At 52.2% G+C, this 16725-nt stretch overlaps 6 protein-coding genes across 6 annotated transcripts; 4 read left to right on the top strand and 2 right to left on the bottom strand.

The window, feature by feature from the left end:
- The first annotated feature begins 50 nt into the window (after positions 1 to 50).
- On the top strand, positions 51 to 1870 carry BJX68DRAFT_227702 (uncharacterized protein). The gene is made up of 3 exons (XM_071038727.1): positions 51 to 1048; positions 1106 to 1270; positions 1332 to 1870. Exons 1-3 carry the CDS (start codon positions 512 to 514, stop codon positions 1746 to 1748), a joined length of 1119 nt encoding a protein of 372 aa, XP_070904006.1. The 5' UTR covers positions 51 to 511; the 3' UTR covers positions 1749 to 1870.
- A 205-nt stretch (positions 1871 to 2075) lies between these two features.
- Positions 2076 to 4625, bottom strand: BJX68DRAFT_227703 (putative MFS transporter). The gene is made up of 6 exons (XM_071038728.1): positions 3789 to 4625; positions 3696 to 3729; positions 3475 to 3639; positions 2954 to 3425; positions 2565 to 2892; positions 2076 to 2501 (listed from the first exon to the last, which is right to left on the bottom strand). The coding sequence occupies exons 1-6, from the start codon at positions 4051 to 4053 to the stop codon at positions 2185 to 2187; spliced, it is 1581 nt and encodes a 526-aa protein (XP_070904007.1). The 5' UTR covers positions 4054 to 4625; the 3' UTR covers positions 2076 to 2184.
- A 350-nt stretch (positions 4626 to 4975) lies between these two features.
- Positions 4976 to 7681, top strand: BJX68DRAFT_227704 (uncharacterized protein). Its single transcript, XM_071038729.1, has 3 exons — positions 4976 to 5155; positions 5230 to 5490; positions 5552 to 7681. The coding sequence occupies exons 1-3, from the start codon at positions 5120 to 5122 to the stop codon at positions 7193 to 7195; spliced, it is 1941 nt and encodes a 646-aa protein (XP_070904008.1). The 5' UTR covers positions 4976 to 5119; the 3' UTR covers positions 7196 to 7681.
- A 1115-nt stretch (positions 7682 to 8796) lies between these two features.
- Positions 8797 to 10351, top strand: BJX68DRAFT_145287 (Eisosome component PIL1-domain-containing protein). Its single transcript, XM_071036556.1, has 3 exons — positions 8797 to 8898; positions 8962 to 9469; positions 9527 to 10351. Coding segments are annotated over exons 1-3 (1233 nt in total). The 5' UTR covers positions 8797 to 8896; the 3' UTR covers positions 10250 to 10351.
- A 122-nt stretch (positions 10352 to 10473) lies between these two features.
- Positions 10474 to 12067, top strand: pre2 (proteasome core particle subunit beta 5). Its single transcript, XM_071038730.1, has 6 exons — positions 10474 to 10730; positions 10874 to 10981; positions 11055 to 11210; positions 11273 to 11321; positions 11376 to 11485; positions 11543 to 12067. Exons 1-6 carry the CDS (start codon positions 10599 to 10601, stop codon positions 11876 to 11878), a joined length of 891 nt encoding a protein of 296 aa, XP_070904010.1. The 5' UTR covers positions 10474 to 10598; the 3' UTR covers positions 11879 to 12067.
- Position 12068: 1 nt separating this feature from the next.
- BJX68DRAFT_145433 (DNA-directed RNA polymerase I core subunit RPA135) lies at positions 12069 to 16258 on the bottom strand. The gene is made up of 3 exons (XM_071036558.1): positions 15600 to 16258; positions 13092 to 15531; positions 12069 to 13032 (listed from the first exon to the last, which is right to left on the bottom strand). The coding sequence occupies exons 1-3, from the start codon at positions 16098 to 16100 to the stop codon at positions 12260 to 12262; spliced, it is 3714 nt and encodes a 1237-aa protein (XP_070904011.1). The 5' UTR covers positions 16101 to 16258; the 3' UTR covers positions 12069 to 12259.
- Between the last annotated feature and the right edge of the window lie 467 nt (positions 16259 to 16725).

A 16725-nucleotide genomic window follows, 5' to 3' on the forward strand; every position in this document is an offset into this window, starting at 1 on the left:
TGGACGCCTGCATGCAGGTTATCGGTTTCTTCAAGTCCGCTCGGCTCTTCCTTCCCTCATATTTCAATTGCTTCGTCATAGTCTCTCCGGGTACGGCTCCGGGCTTGCTTCTGTTGCTCCTATCCCTCACTTTGCACGGCTCAACTCTACCTAACGCATCTCTACCCACTTCAGACCAATAATGTACTAGTATTGCCATTTTATCTCCTCCCAGAATGGCAGATCAGCAGAATGCACGAGCATGGTAAGGCTCCGTTGCCGCTTTTTGAGGGATCTACACTTTTACGGAGTAGTTCTATGAGCCTTTAGAGCACTGCCGGACACTCTATACTCCGCGGATTATCCTTGGGTAAAATATTGGCCATGAGTCCGCGAAGTCAGCAACGGCTAATTGTTAAGCTCCGAAGTCGATCTGCTATAATATGGCGGCCAGGCATCTGGAGAAAATGCCCACCTTTGTGCTCGGTGAAAATCAACCCTCTAGGCAGTCGCATAGGCTACCGCGAGCACGATGGCATCCAATTTCATCTCTCTTTCTGCTCTGGCACTTCCATTCTTTGCCAGTCAAGTCCTCTCTCAGTCTCAGCAGATCATCATACCTCCTAAACCTTATCTGGGGGATGCCGACACGCAATGGGTCTCCAGTTCCAGTGGCTTTGATGCACCCAAAAACCGACACATCAACTGGACCACTTACGACTGGTGGTACTTTGATTTTGTCCAGGAGCCCAGTGAAAGCGGCAGCCAGGCCTCGATTGCTATTACCTTTTATACCACCGGCACCGACGGGTTTGATGCTTTGCAGGAAGCTCTTCCCTTATATCCCAGCACCAACTTGATCACAGCAGACGTGACTTGGCCGAACGGCACATTGGATACGTTCCTGTTCATTGCCGGAGAGGCTACATTTACTGTAGATGGAGACGGTGTTAGCACCATCTACTCTGGGACCAATTCTTGGTTCGAAGGTGCTCCTGACCTATCGCAATACACGGTAGAGCTCAATTCTCCAGAGAAGGGCATTGTTGGCTCTCTCGTCATCAAGTCGGTAAGAAGACTCATGGTCACGTCAACCCCTTCAATAGCTTACTCAATTGGTTCATAGGATGCACCCGCTCATTACCCTTGCGGCCCAAATGAAGAAGGCCAGGATTTACAACTGGTCCCTGGCGGTGGGTGGCTGAATGCCATTCCAGATGGTGACGGGGAAGCCAGTTTCCAGATCCGCGGCCATGAGTTCAATTTCCAGGGCAGGGGCTACCACGACCATGTAAGCAGTCCACTTTTCGTCTTGTTTCTTTCTTCAAGGCTGACAACTCACTTCTTACTAGAACTACGGTAGAACCTTCTCAGAGGTCTTCATTGCCTCATACTGGGGCCACGGCCGCTTAGGCGATTACGTCGTCGTTTGGGTTGACGCTCTCGCTGCCGATGGCTCCAACCACGTCTCAGCGTACGTCTCAAAGGACGGCGAGATCCTCACGGCACAGTGTGGAGGTATCAAAGTACGACCTTACGGGGACAACTCCACCTACCCACCCACGACGACAAGCGGTTCCCCAACCGGGTTCGAGATACAAATCACAATCCCCGACGGCGAGCTTGAATTGAAGGCAGAGTACACTTACGTAACTGCTGAGCACCGCGTCTATCACCGTTACACTGGCTCCTTTACGGGGACTTTGAATGGTAAAGCTCTTCCTGATGGAGTGGCGCTGTGGGAACAGTTTACGCTTCAGGAGGAATGAGAGATGGTCGGGTTTGCCGTTTGACGAAGATGTTTGTAGGAAAGTGGAGTCTTGGGATTCGTCTTTGTGGATTATCTAGAAGCATCGAGAAATATACGAGGCAAAAAACTTGGTGCTGTCGGATGCTTTGTAGATCTATAGCTCTAGTAATCGAGTCTTCTAGACATAACTACATCATAGAGCGTTCTGTTGCCGTATACACTTCAAGGTTTAAGAGACAGCTTCCTCGCTCTCTCAGACGACGCTACTGCTATACTTCCTACGGCATTACCAACAAATCTTAAGAGACCTCGTGAAGGTATTCTCCATCACAAAAAGTGTATCATACTTGCATCAGTGTCATTCCAAAACTCATTCTATGTACCGCCACATGATACTCTAAACCACATACCCTCCACCCCCATGTATCCAACCACCTAGCCCTACCCGGGGCATCCTACAAAACATACCGAAAACTCGCACCATAATTCTCCTCCCCAACAGTATTCCCCTTCCCATCCGCTCTCACAACAGCCTCATCAACAGGCCCATACTGCTTGTCGAGACGCTTATTCTCCCATACAAGTATAAACCGGAGCACCAGCGCAAGAACGGCATTGAAGAGCATAAACGCCGCGCAAATCGATTGGCCTCGAATATAGCGCGGCCCGTCGCTGTCGGGAAACACGTTTGTTCCGAGGAAGGGGCCGCATTGCCCGATTATGTTTAGAATCACGATACCCATTCCGCGGCGGCTGTCGGAGCCTTGGTTGTCTAGCTATTTGTTAGCTATATTTTGTGGGCTGGGCGGTTGTAAGGTAGATATGGAAGACGTACTGAGAACCCAGGGGAGGATATTGGCAATGCAGGGGAAGACACCCGCTGCAGCGAGGAACACCCCAAAGTAACGGACGCTGACGGACGTACAGGCGGCGAGGAGGACGTAGCCTACTGTACCAATGATGGATAAGACAACAATCATTAAGCCTCGCTGTTGAAGACGATCGGCGAGCCAAGTAGTTGCAATGCTGATGATAAAGGAGACGAAGAATGGCGGAGCTGTGAGACCCTGGGCGTGGATTGATTCGAAGCCCATGTCTTCGAGAATTGTGGGGAGGAAGACGGGTAGTGAGGAGAAGCTCACATTGCAGCTGAAGTACATGAGCTGGTGGGAGGTTTGTTAGTTAATTTAATTCAATCCAAGGTGAAGAACGTATTTCTCATACCGCTGTGATCCAGGGCTTCACCTCCAGCAAGGTCTGCCCTAGCTCTTTCCAGTTCACTCCGCCTACCCGCTCGCTTTCGCCGCTGCGGCGGAGCGACCGCGCTCGTGCAACGTCTTTCTCCTCTTCGGTCAAGAACCTAGCAGAGGAGGGGTGATCTGGCAAGAAATACCAGGCTAGAACGGCCGCCAAGCAGGATGGGGCTCCCTCAACCAGAAACAGGAGTCTCCAGTTGGCCAGCTTCGAATGGCCAGATGTGATTCCGTACGCCAGAGCTCCGGCAAACGTGTTAGCCAGAGGCGCTGCGGAAACAAACAATCCGCAGCGGAGGCCAAGTTCCCGTCGACTATAGAAGAAAGACAGTAGATACGGAGACCCCGGGCCAAAGGCCGCCTCTGCGGCACCCAGGAGAAAACGCAAGGCCATTAGCCCGGTCCAGTTTTGCACAGCGGCCTGGCAAGTCGCTACAATGCCCCTAGCAGAAAGTTAGAGGCGGACTGTGGTTCTGGAGTAGGGAGCCTTACCAGGTCATGGCTGTGATAGCGGCCCATCTATGTGGTGGCATAAGTTTCCACATGAGTGCCAGAGGCTCAAATAGTGTATACGAGATGTAGAAAATAGTCAACAGCCAAGAATAGTGACTTCCTGAGATGCTCAGGTCTTCTTCCATGCCCGCGATCCTCGCATTTCTATAGACAATCAGTGATGCCGCGTACGTTGGAGGAAAGACGAGGATTTGACTAACCCTATGTTACTTCGATCCAAGAGAGCAAGCAGATCTATTAGAGGGCGTGTTAGTATATTGCGATAAATGTACAATGGTAGCATGGTGCCTTACACAAGAAGCCCAAAAGTGTCGGAACCCTCCAATCCAATTTGCGGACCACCCGAGCCTCCAGCATAGGGTCGATTGAGATCCGCGGGGAAGGCATCTGGGGCAGAGCAGTATGCGATTCATTGGTATATGGTTCCGATTGTTTCTCTGGGTCTGCGCTGTGAATACTTTGAATAGCATCGTCAGACGTTAAGGGATTTTGCGTCTCTTTTCTATTTTCAGGCGCATTGTCGCCGCTCAAAGCATGCTTCTTCCCGAAAACCCCCATGGTGCCGACGGTTAGCTGCGAGAAAATCGGAAAAATAGACAGCAGATGGCGGGAAGAAGAAGCTGCCAGCGAGCGACCGGCTCCGACTTATAAGTGCGCTCGCATCGGAGGATTATGCTTCACAAAGGTCGACATTGCGTCGATCGTAGGATCTGCACTGTAAGCCCCCTCATCGCCGGTCTCCCGATAGCAAAGAGAGCTCAAGCTCCATTCAAGGGTGACGACATAATTGCAGAGGCGGGGAGGGCAGGAGGACAGAGGTTTGCCATGGACGCTGGTGGTCCACTGCTTTGGTGCGAGTTTGCATTGGAGCCTCTCCGTGTGAGCAATAATCGGTCGAATTGAAAGGGACGCAGCACTGAGGCCAGCATCGCTGGAGCGATGATCTTCGGCGGACGCCTTGGTATTCCCCGGCAATTGGGCAGCCTGCTGGTGGGGTCGAAGCTTGGAGAAAGCATAACCAGTGCCGTCGCATCGTCTGCTCGAAACTCAGTCCCGAAGGGATGAGAGGTTGGAGATGCACGGGATACTCGGGTTCTGTAACCATCCTTACCTCATGTTAGGACTGTCTCAGTGCGATACAGCGAGGAGTGAAACGGAGTCCATGAAATGGCTGGGGATGGCCGGGACTTTCTGCCAGGGCCACCACAGCATTGCCGCGGTGACAGCACACCGCAGAATACTCCGTAATACAACATTGCGATGCTATCTAGAGTAACTTTGATAGCGGAAGCAACAATTGTGTACCTGCGTCGGTTGTACAACTCCCAACTTCGAGGTCTTGGTGGACGGAGTAGAGTGTTTACAGCCTGATTTACAAGGCATGAATTGCATATGTGGCGCACCATCAGCCACTGTGGCTTGCTAAGGGAACCTCAAATTTCCGCGTCGCGTTTGCGGTCGCTCGGTCACTCTTCCACAGCTATCACTGCCTCTGCTCAGCGACCAGCGGGTGTATCCACCCTCCTTCGTCAAAAGTTATCTCATCCCGCGTGTACAATCTTCGGGATATATTCGCGATCATTTTTCCATTGTCAATCACCAGCCATTGCGCCCTTCGGTCACCATGGATGACCCAGCGAGTCGTGTCCCTGGGCAGTTGGTATTGTCCCCTTTGTGCTTCCTTATGCTATTGTTTGAGCTGTCTACTAATCAGTCAATTGCGATATTCTGCAGCTGCCTCATATGCATCTCGTCTCGCGCAATCGCTACCCTTTGATGCACATGCTGCCCACTGAGACCGTTGTCGAATACCTCCTCGCTGCCCCCAAAATAGTCCGCGAGGCGCCGATGCACTGGACTTTCCTAGATGGTCCTCAAGACGGCAGCGTAATGCTGACATGGCAGCCTCTCAACCACCTGGGCACCAACTTTGCGAGCGACGGCTACGTCTGGGCAGATGTCGAGCAGGCTTTCACATTCGAGAGCCGGGGTTACGTATGTATTCCTGTTTCGTCTGATGATGCAAGTCCGAATCTCTACTAAAGTTGGCATGCAGCTTGTTGAGATGTGGCTGCACCGTAGCGGTTATCATCCTCCAAACGAGAACGTTGCTATCCATTGCCGCAGACGATACCGGTTACTGCCATCAAAGGTCCCGAACCCCAACCTGCCTCCGCCCGACCCTTCACTATGGATTATCCACTACTCCAGATCGCCACCAAACGACCACCTTCCGGCGAACCGAATTCCTCTCCTACCTCAAGTTCAAGGCATGTTGGCCCAGCGCCGGTTCCTGCAGAGCCAGGGTATCTTGGCGCGCAAAGACTTCATGCTGCATGACCGCAACAACTGGCCCGCAATCGGGCTGCCCCCCCAGATGGCTGTCCAGCAGGGCTACCAACAACCCCAGGGCGCGTATCCGAATGCAATGGCTGGGCGGCAGCCATTCTACCCCCAAGCCGTCCCAGGTGCGCAGCCTCCCGCTGGAGCTGTTCAACCAAAAGCCCCGCGCGGGCATCGCGCTACATCGACGGCGGTCAATGCGGCGACAACCGATTTCGCACTTGAGGATGAAGACGTATCTGCAGGTGATCTCATGGACCTTTTGACACCCCGGGAAGTAAGCAAAATGAGATACCAACAACACCATGAATGGATGGAAGAGGTTCTAGCGTCGCCTTTCGCTATCAGTCAAATCACCCCAGTCTCCTTGGGGCTTGGCAGAAAAGGCGAACTCGAGACCTTGACGGCTGGATTCTTCGATGCACCTGTTGGGCCCGCCAGCAGCGAGTCGGCAGATGCCAACGAGGCTAAGCAGACGACTAAACTGGAACCGGAAAAGGCCGAAGAGTTCGCCGATCGCGTGGCTAAGAAGGTTGCGGATATGACAGCGGAAATCGAGAAGCTGAAGAAACAGCACGCAAAGCGGATGGAGAAGTTCAACCGTACCTCGTTGCTCAAGGACGCCGAGGTTCGACTACGAGATGCTGCAGCAGATCCTGCCGACACTGGGTCCGAACTTTGGCGGCTGGAAGGTCGCATTGAAATCCCCACAGACGAGGACAATGTGCCTCTTGCCCCAGTTGAACACAAAGCTAAATTCAAGGTTGATGATATCGTCAAGGAGGTAGAGGGCTCATGGAAGAAGCAAATCGTACCGGAACCCAAAGTCTCGTGTATCGAGAAGGGTGGCCTACTGGAGAAGATTGAGCCAGAGCAGAAACCAGCAGAGCTAGATATCGATATGGACAATGCGGATAGTAACCTGCTCGACCAATTCACAACCCAGGGGCCAGCAGAACAAACACTCGCGCCTACTGCGCCTGTTTCACAGCCAACCATCACACATCAAGACCAGTCTTTGGCCGGTCTGGATATTGACATGGACTTGGGCAACATCCCACACGCAGGCACCGCGTCAGGCGAGACAGGCGATTGGGTCATGGTCAGCGACAAAAAGGACGACACCCCCGGTAGCGGCCTCCAAGGTCTGACTCCTGGGAACACGGGCGCAGACTCTGGCCTCGATGGGGCCAACTTTGATTTTACCAACATGGATAGCGCAGGCGATGCGCTGGCCGCGTACACCGAACAAAACGATGGACTCGATCTGCCTGATCTGGAAAACTCGGCGTTTGGAGATGCGTTCCACGCGTCAGATAATGAAAACACCCACCACCATGACGATGACATGTCTTGATCTAGGTGTGATGGGGTAAGAGGGTAAAGGGGTAAAGGATTTCCTTCTCGGTTGTGATTATACCGTTGTATAATGGTGTTGGATTTGGCCATTCTTCGGCGCTGGTTTTGTCTCTTCAAGCTTCATTCTTCATATCAAGCCGCCCTCTATAAGATCAGGAACAGGCTCTGTAAAATTGATCTTATCTATCTTACTTTTAGTCCACCCTTATCTAGCCCTTCTACGGGGCGCAGACTGGTCAATAATGAAAGGGCCATATGGGCTCATGTGATGGCTTCCCGATTCACCCTTGATGGTAGGTCATATCTCGCGATCCAACCAAAACCCCGTGCCCACCGAATACATCCATGGATGCTTCAGCTGGAATCTGTTACAGACCACGCATGCATTCTCATCATGGGTAATCCTACAAATGACTCTGACGTGGTCAGAAAGCTGTCGATTCCTTTTGACCTCCCGGGATGACCGCCGCGGAAATCACCAGGCGAGATCACCTGCGCCCATTTTTGGCTTGGTCAAATGATTCCTCCTGGAGCGATGGATAACTATATCCCAGCACCAGGGCCTATATGAATTGCAGTTCGAACAATCGGGCTCTTCTTCTCTTCCCGAGCTATCTCGTTTTGACCGGATTCTAAACGTCCAATCTATACTCAGCGTAAACCATCAAGACTCATCATCTTATCATCCAGAAAACAAGAAAATGTGTTTCGACGACCCCTCCAGCAATGAAGACGACGATCCAGGTCACTCCGTCCGCGCTGTGGAATATAGATCCCGATCGCGATCTCGCAGAATCTCCTTCCCACCTCGCTTCCGTCGACGATGCCCATCGCCACCCCTATGTCCTCCCCCTCCTCGTCCAAGGAGGACGACCACGACCACAATCATCTATTCACCCCGTTCCTCTAGCACATTTCCGCACTCGCACTCTCACTCGCATTGCAGTCCACCGCCTTCTCCGCGGGAGTCATACACGACTATCACGAGGAGACATGTTCGAACCAGGCAGGAGACGATTTATCCCGCTGGCTTGCATACAGAATGTCTTCCTGCGTCAAGATATGTGGAGTATGTGGAGCCTTGCTCTGACCGACGACGGTTGTTGGGAAGAGCCTGGGTGGAGGGTGAAGTCGAGTATATTCCCATTCGATAGTTGGTGTTCCGATGGATCTCGAACTTCGATTAGGTTGATGCGGGGGATCTGCGGGCGAGATCTATATCGTTCCCGAAGCAGACGTGTACCATTGTCGTCCAATGGAGCCGACACACTTCCGAGCGGATAACTAGTCAACCTTATTGCTCGACTCGACCCAAGGGACGAGTTTCATCAATACCATGAATACCTTCCTTCGTCATGTGCGGCGATTCTAATCATGACCTCAGGATTCCTGTTGCCCCCCTTGACGTCACGCGCCATGTCGCGAATTCGGGATAAATGGGGGGTCAAGGAGCCGCAGATGTCATGCATTTTGTCCAGACAGTGAAGTTTATCCTTCATTAGTACAAATTGTTTGCATATACTCAATTCGACTTAACAACTCAAGCGCAAGTTACTAGCACCAGCGCCATTATCAATCAAGGAAGGTGCATTCCTGCTACAAGTATCAACGCCTGTACATAGTTGCCCCAAGAAAATCCACAACCACCAACAATCCCATCAATCATAAATACATCGTCTAAGACACGACAGCCGCAACCATGTATGTCATCCATTCTTCGAGGAAAGCCTTTCACAAATGGCATGTGGCTGACTTGAACAACAGGAACCGAACTCTATCCGGCAGAAGACGCAGCTCCACGAACACGGGCCGACACCGGTTCAGCATTTCAACCTTCCGCGGCCTCCAGCAGCCGCTGCTGAGCAAGAAAATGAACCGGGTCATCAAGTCCGAGAACGCGGCGATTGCGGCTCATGAGTCCGCCGCTAGGCAGCGACTGGCAATCGCGGCTCAGTTGTCCGAGTGGGGGGAGACGACCCAGGATGAGGCGATTTCGGACATCTCGGATAAGCTTGGTGTGCTGATGGCGGAGATGGGAGAGCAAGAAGATCTCTATGCGTTGAATCTGGAGGAGTATCGCAGCATTCTGAAGCATATTCGGGATACGGAGAGCTCTGTACAGCCTACGCGCGATCAGCGGACGAAGATTGCGGAGGATATTCAGAAGCTGAAGCTAAAGGAACCGAATAGTCATCGGATCGAGACCTTGGAGCAGGAGCTTGTTAGGGCTGAGGCGCAGAATCTCGTTGCTGAGGCCCAGTTGACCAATGTGGTACGTTAATGTTGTTGACACAGTGCTCCGTTTCTCTCACTAATAGTACGTCTACAGACCAGACAGAGGTTCAAGGAGGCATTGCATGTTAATCTGGCCGCTGTGATTGAGCGGGGAGAAAAACAAGCCCTGCTTGCCCGCCATGCTCGTCGCTTACTCAATTGTCTTGATGACACCCCGGTGATCCCCGGAGACGAGCCAAAGGAGTATGCACACGGCGATGAAGCTAAGCAGATTATTGAAGATGCCGAACGGGAGCTTCACTCCTGGGAGAGTAACATCGAGCCTGTGGAAACCGGCGCAGGTGCTGCACCCGCCGGCACTTCCAACCCATCGTCTGCTCGTGAAGTTCGCGGAGAAGCAGGAACCGAGTCTCAGGCCACGGAGTCTGTGGCAGATGAGCCTGAAGATACTCAGGCGGAGACCGTCTCTACATCTGATGAAGGTGCTCACATAGCGGTGGCAGATATGGCGTCTCCACATGCAAGAGTTCATAGCATGTCAGCTCCAATGATGGATGCTGACGCTCTGGAGGAGCAGTCACCATCTGCGACTACTCCAAAAGTTACCGGCATGGGTGTTACTGGCGGAGAGGCCCAGGCGAGTCGTTCGGACAACGTGAACGGTTCAAGTGAGACTCAGGCAAATTCGGCTCCCCATATTACTCAAGCTTCCAGCGGAAATGAGATGAACTTCCCAATTCGCACCAAGAAAACTGAGTCATATCAGCAAGGAGGGGCTTTGTACGAACAAGTACAGCGGGTTGCTGTTCCAATCTGAGGAGATATGGCGTAGTATCGATCAATGCGCTTGTTTGAAGTTTGTCCTGTATTTATCGTTTTCACTGTGTATAGTCGCTCAAAATCAGTACAGTACAATTGTGATCTCAGTAAGATCAGGTCAGGACTGTAGGTAGAATAGATTGCCTGATGATTGAGGCACCAACACGTGACGCAGGCTACAGGCGTGACGCGGAGGCCGCTTGGGAAGCTCCAGCGTCAGAGCTCAGCTTCGGAGCTTCACCACACCTTTGTCCACATCTCCTCGCTTTCCATCCGCGCCTTCTCGTTCAGCTTCTGTACATTACTCCTCTCGACAGAATACTTCATTTCGCAGCCAATCGTACACTATGGATCAATTAGTCCGCCAATACACCCGGTCGCCGCACCAGAACGAGTTCTACTCGGAGCAAGAACAGCATGACCTGACAGAGGCCCTTCCTCCACTTTCACTGAAATTCAGTCTTCCTCCAGTTGCAAACGTGAGCTACTCTTTATTATCGTAATTGAAACCACGGCCTCTGTTTCTCGGCCTAGCAGAGCTGCCTTGGGCCAGCACCCGTTCGACCTTTTGAGACATTCATCCCAGCTATCAATGAATATGGACTAACCACGGCGATACTAGCACTCCGCCTTCCTCCGTGCGATGACCGATGACCACTCGAATCCCAGCTGCCCCATCAAACTTGCACACGGAACGACAACGCTCGCCTTCCGATTCCAGGGAGGTATTGTACGTCGTTCCGTCCCGTCGAACAGATTCCTTCTACCTTACATCGCAGTATACTGATAACATGTTAAAATAGATTGTCTGCACAGATTCCCGAGCGACAGCCGGAAACTGGATTGCCAGTCAGACAGTGAAGAAGGTCATTCCTGTTTCCCGGTTGAGCCGTGGAGAGGATAAGCCCGGGCGTGACCCTGTGCCCGGTCTTCTGGGAACTATGGCCGGTGGTGCGGCGGTGCGTGATCTGCTTTTGTGGTTTTGATAAATCGGGAGTTTCGAGGGCTGACAGGGGCATAGGATTGTCAATACTGGCTGAGATATCTGAGCCAACAGTGCACACTGCACGGTATGTTGGAGCTATGATATGCTGGGAAAGCTGCGTGAGGCTAACGGAAAATAGAAATCCGCCACAAGCGGCGTATCACGGTTGCTGCCGCCTCGAAGATTCTAGCTAACCTTACATACGCCTACAAGGGTTATGGACTGAGCATGGGAACAATGTTGGCAGGTGTACGTTTGCCGGTCATCTACATCTTAATCCAGAAGCGAAGCTAATCTTTCGAATAGGTGACAGCACAGGAAGGTCCCGCGCTCTACTATATCGACTCCGACGGCACTCGCCTCCCCGGAAACCTATTCTGTGTCGGATCTGGTCAGACTTTCGCCTACGGTGTGCTTGACGCCAACTACGACTACGATATGTCTGTGGAAGACGCCCTCGAGCTTGGCCGAAGGAGTATTCTCGCCGCCATGCACCGTGACGCCTACTCCGGTGGTTTCATCAACCTGTATCACGTCACGGAAGCCGGCTGGATCCACCACGGCTTCGATGACATGAACCCTATATTCTGGAAGACGAAGTTGGAGAAGGGCGAGTTCTCGAATGTTACCTCGGCGCTGTAGAGGCTCTTTATCTCGGTAAATAGGGACATGATATGACCGTTCAGTATTTCTGTTTCCACATGTCCGATGGATTGATTCAAAGACTTATTCTACGGCCAAAGTGACATTGGATGTTATTAGGCTTTATGCCTGAATCACAGAAGTAATGAAGAAGAAGAACTAATGCTATTACCAACACATAACAAAACAGTCCCAGATGAAACTAAGTACAGTAGTACACAAGATATCTCCAAACGAAAAGTCATCAACAATAAAAAGGCGCTCCGTGTCTATAAACATGCTTTTACAGCGCGCGCACTGCTTTTGTTCAGAATGAGTATACAGCAACTTTCTCAACCCCTCAGCTTCAATGCATCACATAGAGTCAAAAGAAGAAAAGGGCTAATTATCAACCCGGAACTTCATCCGTATCCCCATCGCCGCAAGCTCCACATCCAAGTACCTCAGCACACCGGGCACAACAACAACCGTAACATCATCACCACCAACAAACCTCTTCCCCTCACCATCCTCCCAAACCACCGCACGCGAGTCCTCAAAGACCGCCTCCCTCGCGCACCGCCGACACCTCACGATCCCCGGCGCGCCCGATGGCCCACCACCAAGATGATCCGCATGCGCGCTCGAATTAGCCTTGGCAGCAATCCTCGCTTTCCCAGAGCCCGTCGACGAGACTGCAACCTGCGTCGAGAGGAAAGACCCACACCCACGACAGATCCATGCGCGCTGGGAATCCGAACAGTTCATCAACCGATCCTGCAGCAGGTACGCGGCGCCGTGCGCAATCAACGAGTCGCGCTCCATCTCTCCGACACGGATACCACCACCCTTGGCTCTTCCCTTGACGGGTTGGCCCGTGAGGTTGTTGACGGGACCCGTCGTACGGACTTGGAACTTGTCGTTGACCATGTGACGCAGACGCTGGTAGTGCACGACGCCGATGAAGATGTCTGCGGCGAACTCCTTGCCTGTTATGCCGGAGTACAGCGGTTCGTTGCCGAAGTAGTTGTAGCCGGCGGCCCGAAGTTGCTCGCCGAAGTAGTCCGTTGCGGTATTTTCTTCGGAGAACTGGAACGGTGTGCAGTCTTGTGGGTGGCCGTGGAGGGCGCCGGCTTTGCCGGCCATGGATTCAACCATTTGGGCGATTGTCATTCCTGATGACGTTTGTTAGCTCTGGATATTAGGGTACAGAGAATTGGGAAGGGGAGCTTACGAGATGGGAAAGCGTGAGGGTTGATAATGAGATCGGGTTGGATACCGCTCTCGGAGAACGGCATGTCGACGGCGGGCCAGAGTTGAGAGCAGACACCCTTCTGTCCGTGACGAGACGAGAACTTGTCACCAATGATGGGTTTACGGGGCACACGGTACTTCACGCTGATGGACTGGCATGGCTCCGTGCCGTTTTCTGAGCCCATGATGCGGATGCTGTCAATGAAGCCCTCTTCCGTGTCCTTGTATTTGACGAACTGGGTTCGCCCATCTACATTGACGTACGAATCAGAAGCGGCATCATAACGCACTGTGTGGTAAGCAGCGACAAGACTGCCTTCTTTGACCTTGGCGCCGATGAACGGCATACCATCTTCGTCGAGGGTGTTGCGCCATTCGGCCTTGATCTCACTTCCAGGGGCGAATCCGAAGAGCTTGGTGACTGCGTGCCGGGCTTTGGTGCGTCGGGAGTCCTTTTCATCGAGAGCATGAATCTTGGTCTTATAGATCGTACCGTACCCGAAGCCGCGTTCGTGGGATGATTTGTTAATAATCATGGCGTCGTCCATGTCGTAACCGGTGTATGAGATGATAGCGACGACGGCATTCGTACCGTTGGGGAAGTTGTCCAAGCCATAGGCGTTGTAGAGCGGCGGTCGCACGATAGGTGTTTGACCCGTTTGTAATCGGTAGAGCTTGTTGTCTGTGCGGTAGTTGATTGCAGTTCCCGGTGTTCCCATAGTCTGCTTGCTCATTTGGCACTGGTACATGTTACGGGGAGATTGGTTGTAGTCGGAGAAGGGGGTCATGTTGGCAACAATGGAGAGGATGTTTGTAGGGGTATATTCAATGTGAGTCGAGACTCCCTTGATCAAGTCTTCAGGCAAGCAGGCAATCTCCATGAAAGGCTGCTCGAACGGACCGACGTAGTCGAGCTTATCGAGTGGGAGGTACTTGACAGGACGGAACATACGGGCAGCCTGAGAAAAGAGGTAGACACCTGGGTACTGGCCGCCAGTAGAATTGGGAACATAGCCAATCTCCAATTCCACAGGGATATCGTGAGTGCCCTGGACCTTCCAGTGCCTGAGAGTGGCGGAAATGACACGGGCTTGCTTCGGCGAGCAGTAGCCGATGATCCTGCCATCCAGCTGAACACTCACACTTTCATCCAGCGAAACAGATGACTCGTTACGGACACCAAGCTGTACAAGCAGTTTCGGTAGCTGCGGAACGCTGATATCGCTGGTGGCGACATAGCACTTGTGGGCAAGATGGTTAAGCAGACCACATGGTGAACCATCAGGCGTGTGGACAGGGCAAAGGAAGCCCCAACTCTCAGGAAGAAGCTTACGCACGGTTGTCGTTTTCAGTTGGGCGAAGAAACTACCTCTGTGGATCATTCGGAAATGACTGATGAATCGGTAGAAGTTGATCTTTTCCGCCATGACGGTGTAACCGGACGTTTGCTGCAGATCAAGACCTGTAGGACTGACCAGGTTACCCGTTGAGAGGAAATACTCCATTGCATTTCCAATGTTCTCGTTGGTTCTCTTGACGATCTTGCCTAAGAAGTCCCTTTCAAAGGCTGGATCTGTGAATCTAGCTCCATGATTGCGGACAGACCAGTCCCGTAAGATAGGACCAAGTGATCGTACCCACTCATCCAGCCGTTCCTTGAGGAGCATACCGTAGAGGAAACCTCCAAGCAGAATTTCTTGGTTGGAAACTGCATCTGGGTTGTCAGCGGCACAATCACCGGCAACAAGGGCATAAAGTTTGCGAATCATGAACATGAGCATCTTGAACTTGTCGTAATCTTGCGTCTCCGTGACGTTGTGGTTACCAAGGTGTGGTAGCACAACCCTACGGAGGAATTCGGTGCCTGCTTCTTCGTTGGGCATGTCCATGGGGACACCCAAAACTGGCTTGAACTTCTCTCCGATGTACGATCGGCACTCCGAACGGCTATGCAAGCGGTATGCCTTGTATGTGCGCAGCAACAATTCGACTCGGTCCGTAACGAAAGTGTTGTGGATACCCTCAGACGAGGCACCACCAACGATTGCTTCGAAAATCTCGCGATCGTTTGTCTCCACCAATGCCTTGAGAATCATCATCACCGGGATGATGTACTCGTTCTTTCGCCACGAAAATCGGAAAGTGACGTTTCCATCGTTAAGGTAGTGTAAGACATTCGTTTGCGAAGTCTGATCCGGCCGCACTGATCGTATTTGAATACCGAACTTGGAGTACGCGTGGCCACGGTTGGTGAAAGTATTACGGATAATTGCCATGGGGTAGTTCCTCCGGCCGACAATCAACATACGGATCAGCTTTTCGTTTCCATTCACGATAAAGTAGCCGCCCAGTTCTTCTGATTCCTCCTTGTGCTGGACTAGTTCCGCTGGGGATGCTTTCTCGAGGTGACATCTGTTGGTCTGCAAAAAAGTCAGCGCTGCCAAAAGAACCAACCTTTATTATGGCTGGTATTTATGTCCGCACTTACCCTCAACATGATTGGAACCTGACCAAGCTCTCTGACTGTCTCGGCCCAATCTCCATTGTTGACCCGGTACTCGACTCGCGCGCGGAGCTTCCCGCGGTATGTCGCATGTCTCTCTCGACACTCGGAGGGGTAGATGTTTCGATTACGAGCGGTAAATTTGTTCGTCAGCGGGATAGCCGGCTTCTCGAGGAAAACTTCCTTGATGCGGACATGAAGCTTGTTCTTCCTTGGGGCTTTGCGCCCCTCTGCGATGCGCTCCTGCTTCTGTTGTGGTGTCTCGGCCGCATCGTCGAGGAATGTCCTCGTGCCAATGTCCTTTAGGCCTGCTTCGATAATACCGCCCTCTTCGAAAAGGGCATTGAACGAGTCGACGTGCGGTTTTATGGCGGCCGCGAGCGAGGGGTATGCGGTATGGTCCTCGGGAGGATTGCGAAAAAGCTTCTCTCGTCTCAGCACATCATAGTTGACAGACCAATTGGTGTCTGTCGCGGCGGGGGCCATGGTGTCTGTTGTCTCTGGTGGTCGAATGCGACGCCTTGCGGCCTTATGCTGAACTAAGAGAAGTTTTTCATGCAATCGGAGATTTGTCGTAAACGGCGGTCAGAGTTCGAATTTCACGGAGGTGTAGTCAAATATAGACCGTAAATTGGAAACCAGTACCAGCCGGAGCCACCGCAATATTGTTAAAGGTAATCCGGCTGCGACAGAGGCACGAATGCTGGCTTGGAGTAACTGAAGCCTCTCTTCAAACTCCGGACAAGGAAATTTTTTGAGGTGGAACTGCCGGAGAGATAACATCACGTGCTGATAGATAAGTATGCCTCAGGCAGCGCGTATATTACGAGCCATTAATGCCTTAGGCCAAGACGTGGATGTGGCTCACTGCCGCGACCAGGCAAACGTGAGGATCCCTCAGCCTGGCTTTTCGTTGGAGATAGTGCGTCATTTAGAGCGTGCGATGAACATATCTAGATCAGGCCATGACTCGTCCATAGAAGAAACCACACCATCGCTAGAAGAACACCGGCACTGACAGCTGCTCCCTCTACCTATCTACTATTTGCCTCCTCTCGTCATCCGGTTCTGTAAGTCGGCATCAAGCAAGCTCCTGGTTCACCTAACCCAC

The sequence above is a fragment of the Aspergillus pseudodeflectus genome (genome assembly GCF_044049435.1).
Source record: "Aspergillus pseudodeflectus strain CBS 756.74 chromosome Unknown BJX68scaffold_4, whole genome shotgun sequence".
Taxonomy (NCBI): Eukaryota; Fungi; Ascomycota; class Eurotiomycetes; order Eurotiales; family Aspergillaceae; genus Aspergillus; species Aspergillus pseudodeflectus.

Excerpts from the sequence above, each read along its gene's own strand:
- BJX68DRAFT_145433 (XM_071036558.1), bottom strand. The coding sequence starts at position 16,100 with ATGGCCCCCGCCGCGACAGACACCAATTGGTCTGTCAACTATGATGTG. Across the intron at positions 15,532-15,599 it reads AGGTTCCAATCATGTTGAGG|ACCAACAGATGTCACCTCGA; the intron begins GTAAGTGCGGAC and ends ACTTTTTTGCAG. Across the intron at positions 13,033-13,091 it reads CCCTCACGCTTTCCCATCTC|GAATGACAATCGCCCAAATG; the intron begins GTAAGCTCCCCT and ends AAACGTCATCAG.
- BJX68DRAFT_227702 (XM_071038727.1), top strand. The coding sequence starts at position 512 with ATGGCATCCAATTTCATCTCTCTTTCTGCTCTGGCACTTCCATTCTTT. Across the intron at positions 1,049-1,105 it reads GCTCTCTCGTCATCAAGTCG|GATGCACCCGCTCATTACCC; the intron begins GTAAGAAGACTC and ends ATTGGTTCATAG. Across the intron at positions 1,271-1,331 it reads GCAGGGGCTACCACGACCAT|AACTACGGTAGAACCTTCTC; the intron begins GTAAGCAGTCCA and ends ACTTCTTACTAG.
- BJX68DRAFT_227703 (XM_071038728.1), bottom strand. The coding sequence starts at position 4,053 with ATGGGGGTTTTCGGGAAGAAGCATGCTTTGAGCGGCGACAATGCGCCT. Across the intron at positions 2,893-2,953 it reads TGAAGCCCTGGATCACAGCG|CTCATGTACTTCAGCTGCAA; the intron begins GTATGAGAAATA and ends ACCTCCCACCAG. Across the intron at positions 2,502-2,564 it reads TATCCTCCCCTGGGTTCTCA|ACAACCAAGGCTCCGACAGC; the intron begins GTACGTCTTCCA and ends ACAAATAGCTAG.
- BJX68DRAFT_145287 (XM_071036556.1), top strand. Across the intron at positions 9,470-9,526 it reads AGGCCCAGTTGACCAATGTG|ACCAGACAGAGGTTCAAGGA; the intron begins GTACGTTAATGT and ends GTACGTCTACAG.
- pre2 (XM_071038730.1), top strand. The coding sequence starts at position 10,599 with ATGGATCAATTAGTCCGCCAATACACCCGGTCGCCGCACCAGAACGAG. Across the intron at positions 11,211-11,272 it reads CTATGGCCGGTGGTGCGGCG|GATTGTCAATACTGGCTGAG; the intron begins GTGCGTGATCTG and ends ACAGGGGCATAG. Across the intron at positions 11,322-11,375 it reads CCAACAGTGCACACTGCACG|AAATCCGCCACAAGCGGCGT; the intron begins GTATGTTGGAGC and ends AACGGAAAATAG.
- BJX68DRAFT_227704 (XM_071038729.1), top strand. The coding sequence starts at position 5,120 with ATGGATGACCCAGCGAGTCGTGTCCCTGGGCAGTTG. Across the intron at positions 5,156-5,229 it reads GTCGTGTCCCTGGGCAGTTG|CTGCCTCATATGCATCTCGT; the intron begins GTATTGTCCCCT and ends GATATTCTGCAG. Across the intron at positions 5,491-5,551 it reads CATTCGAGAGCCGGGGTTAC|CTTGTTGAGATGTGGCTGCA; the intron begins GTATGTATTCCT and ends GTTGGCATGCAG.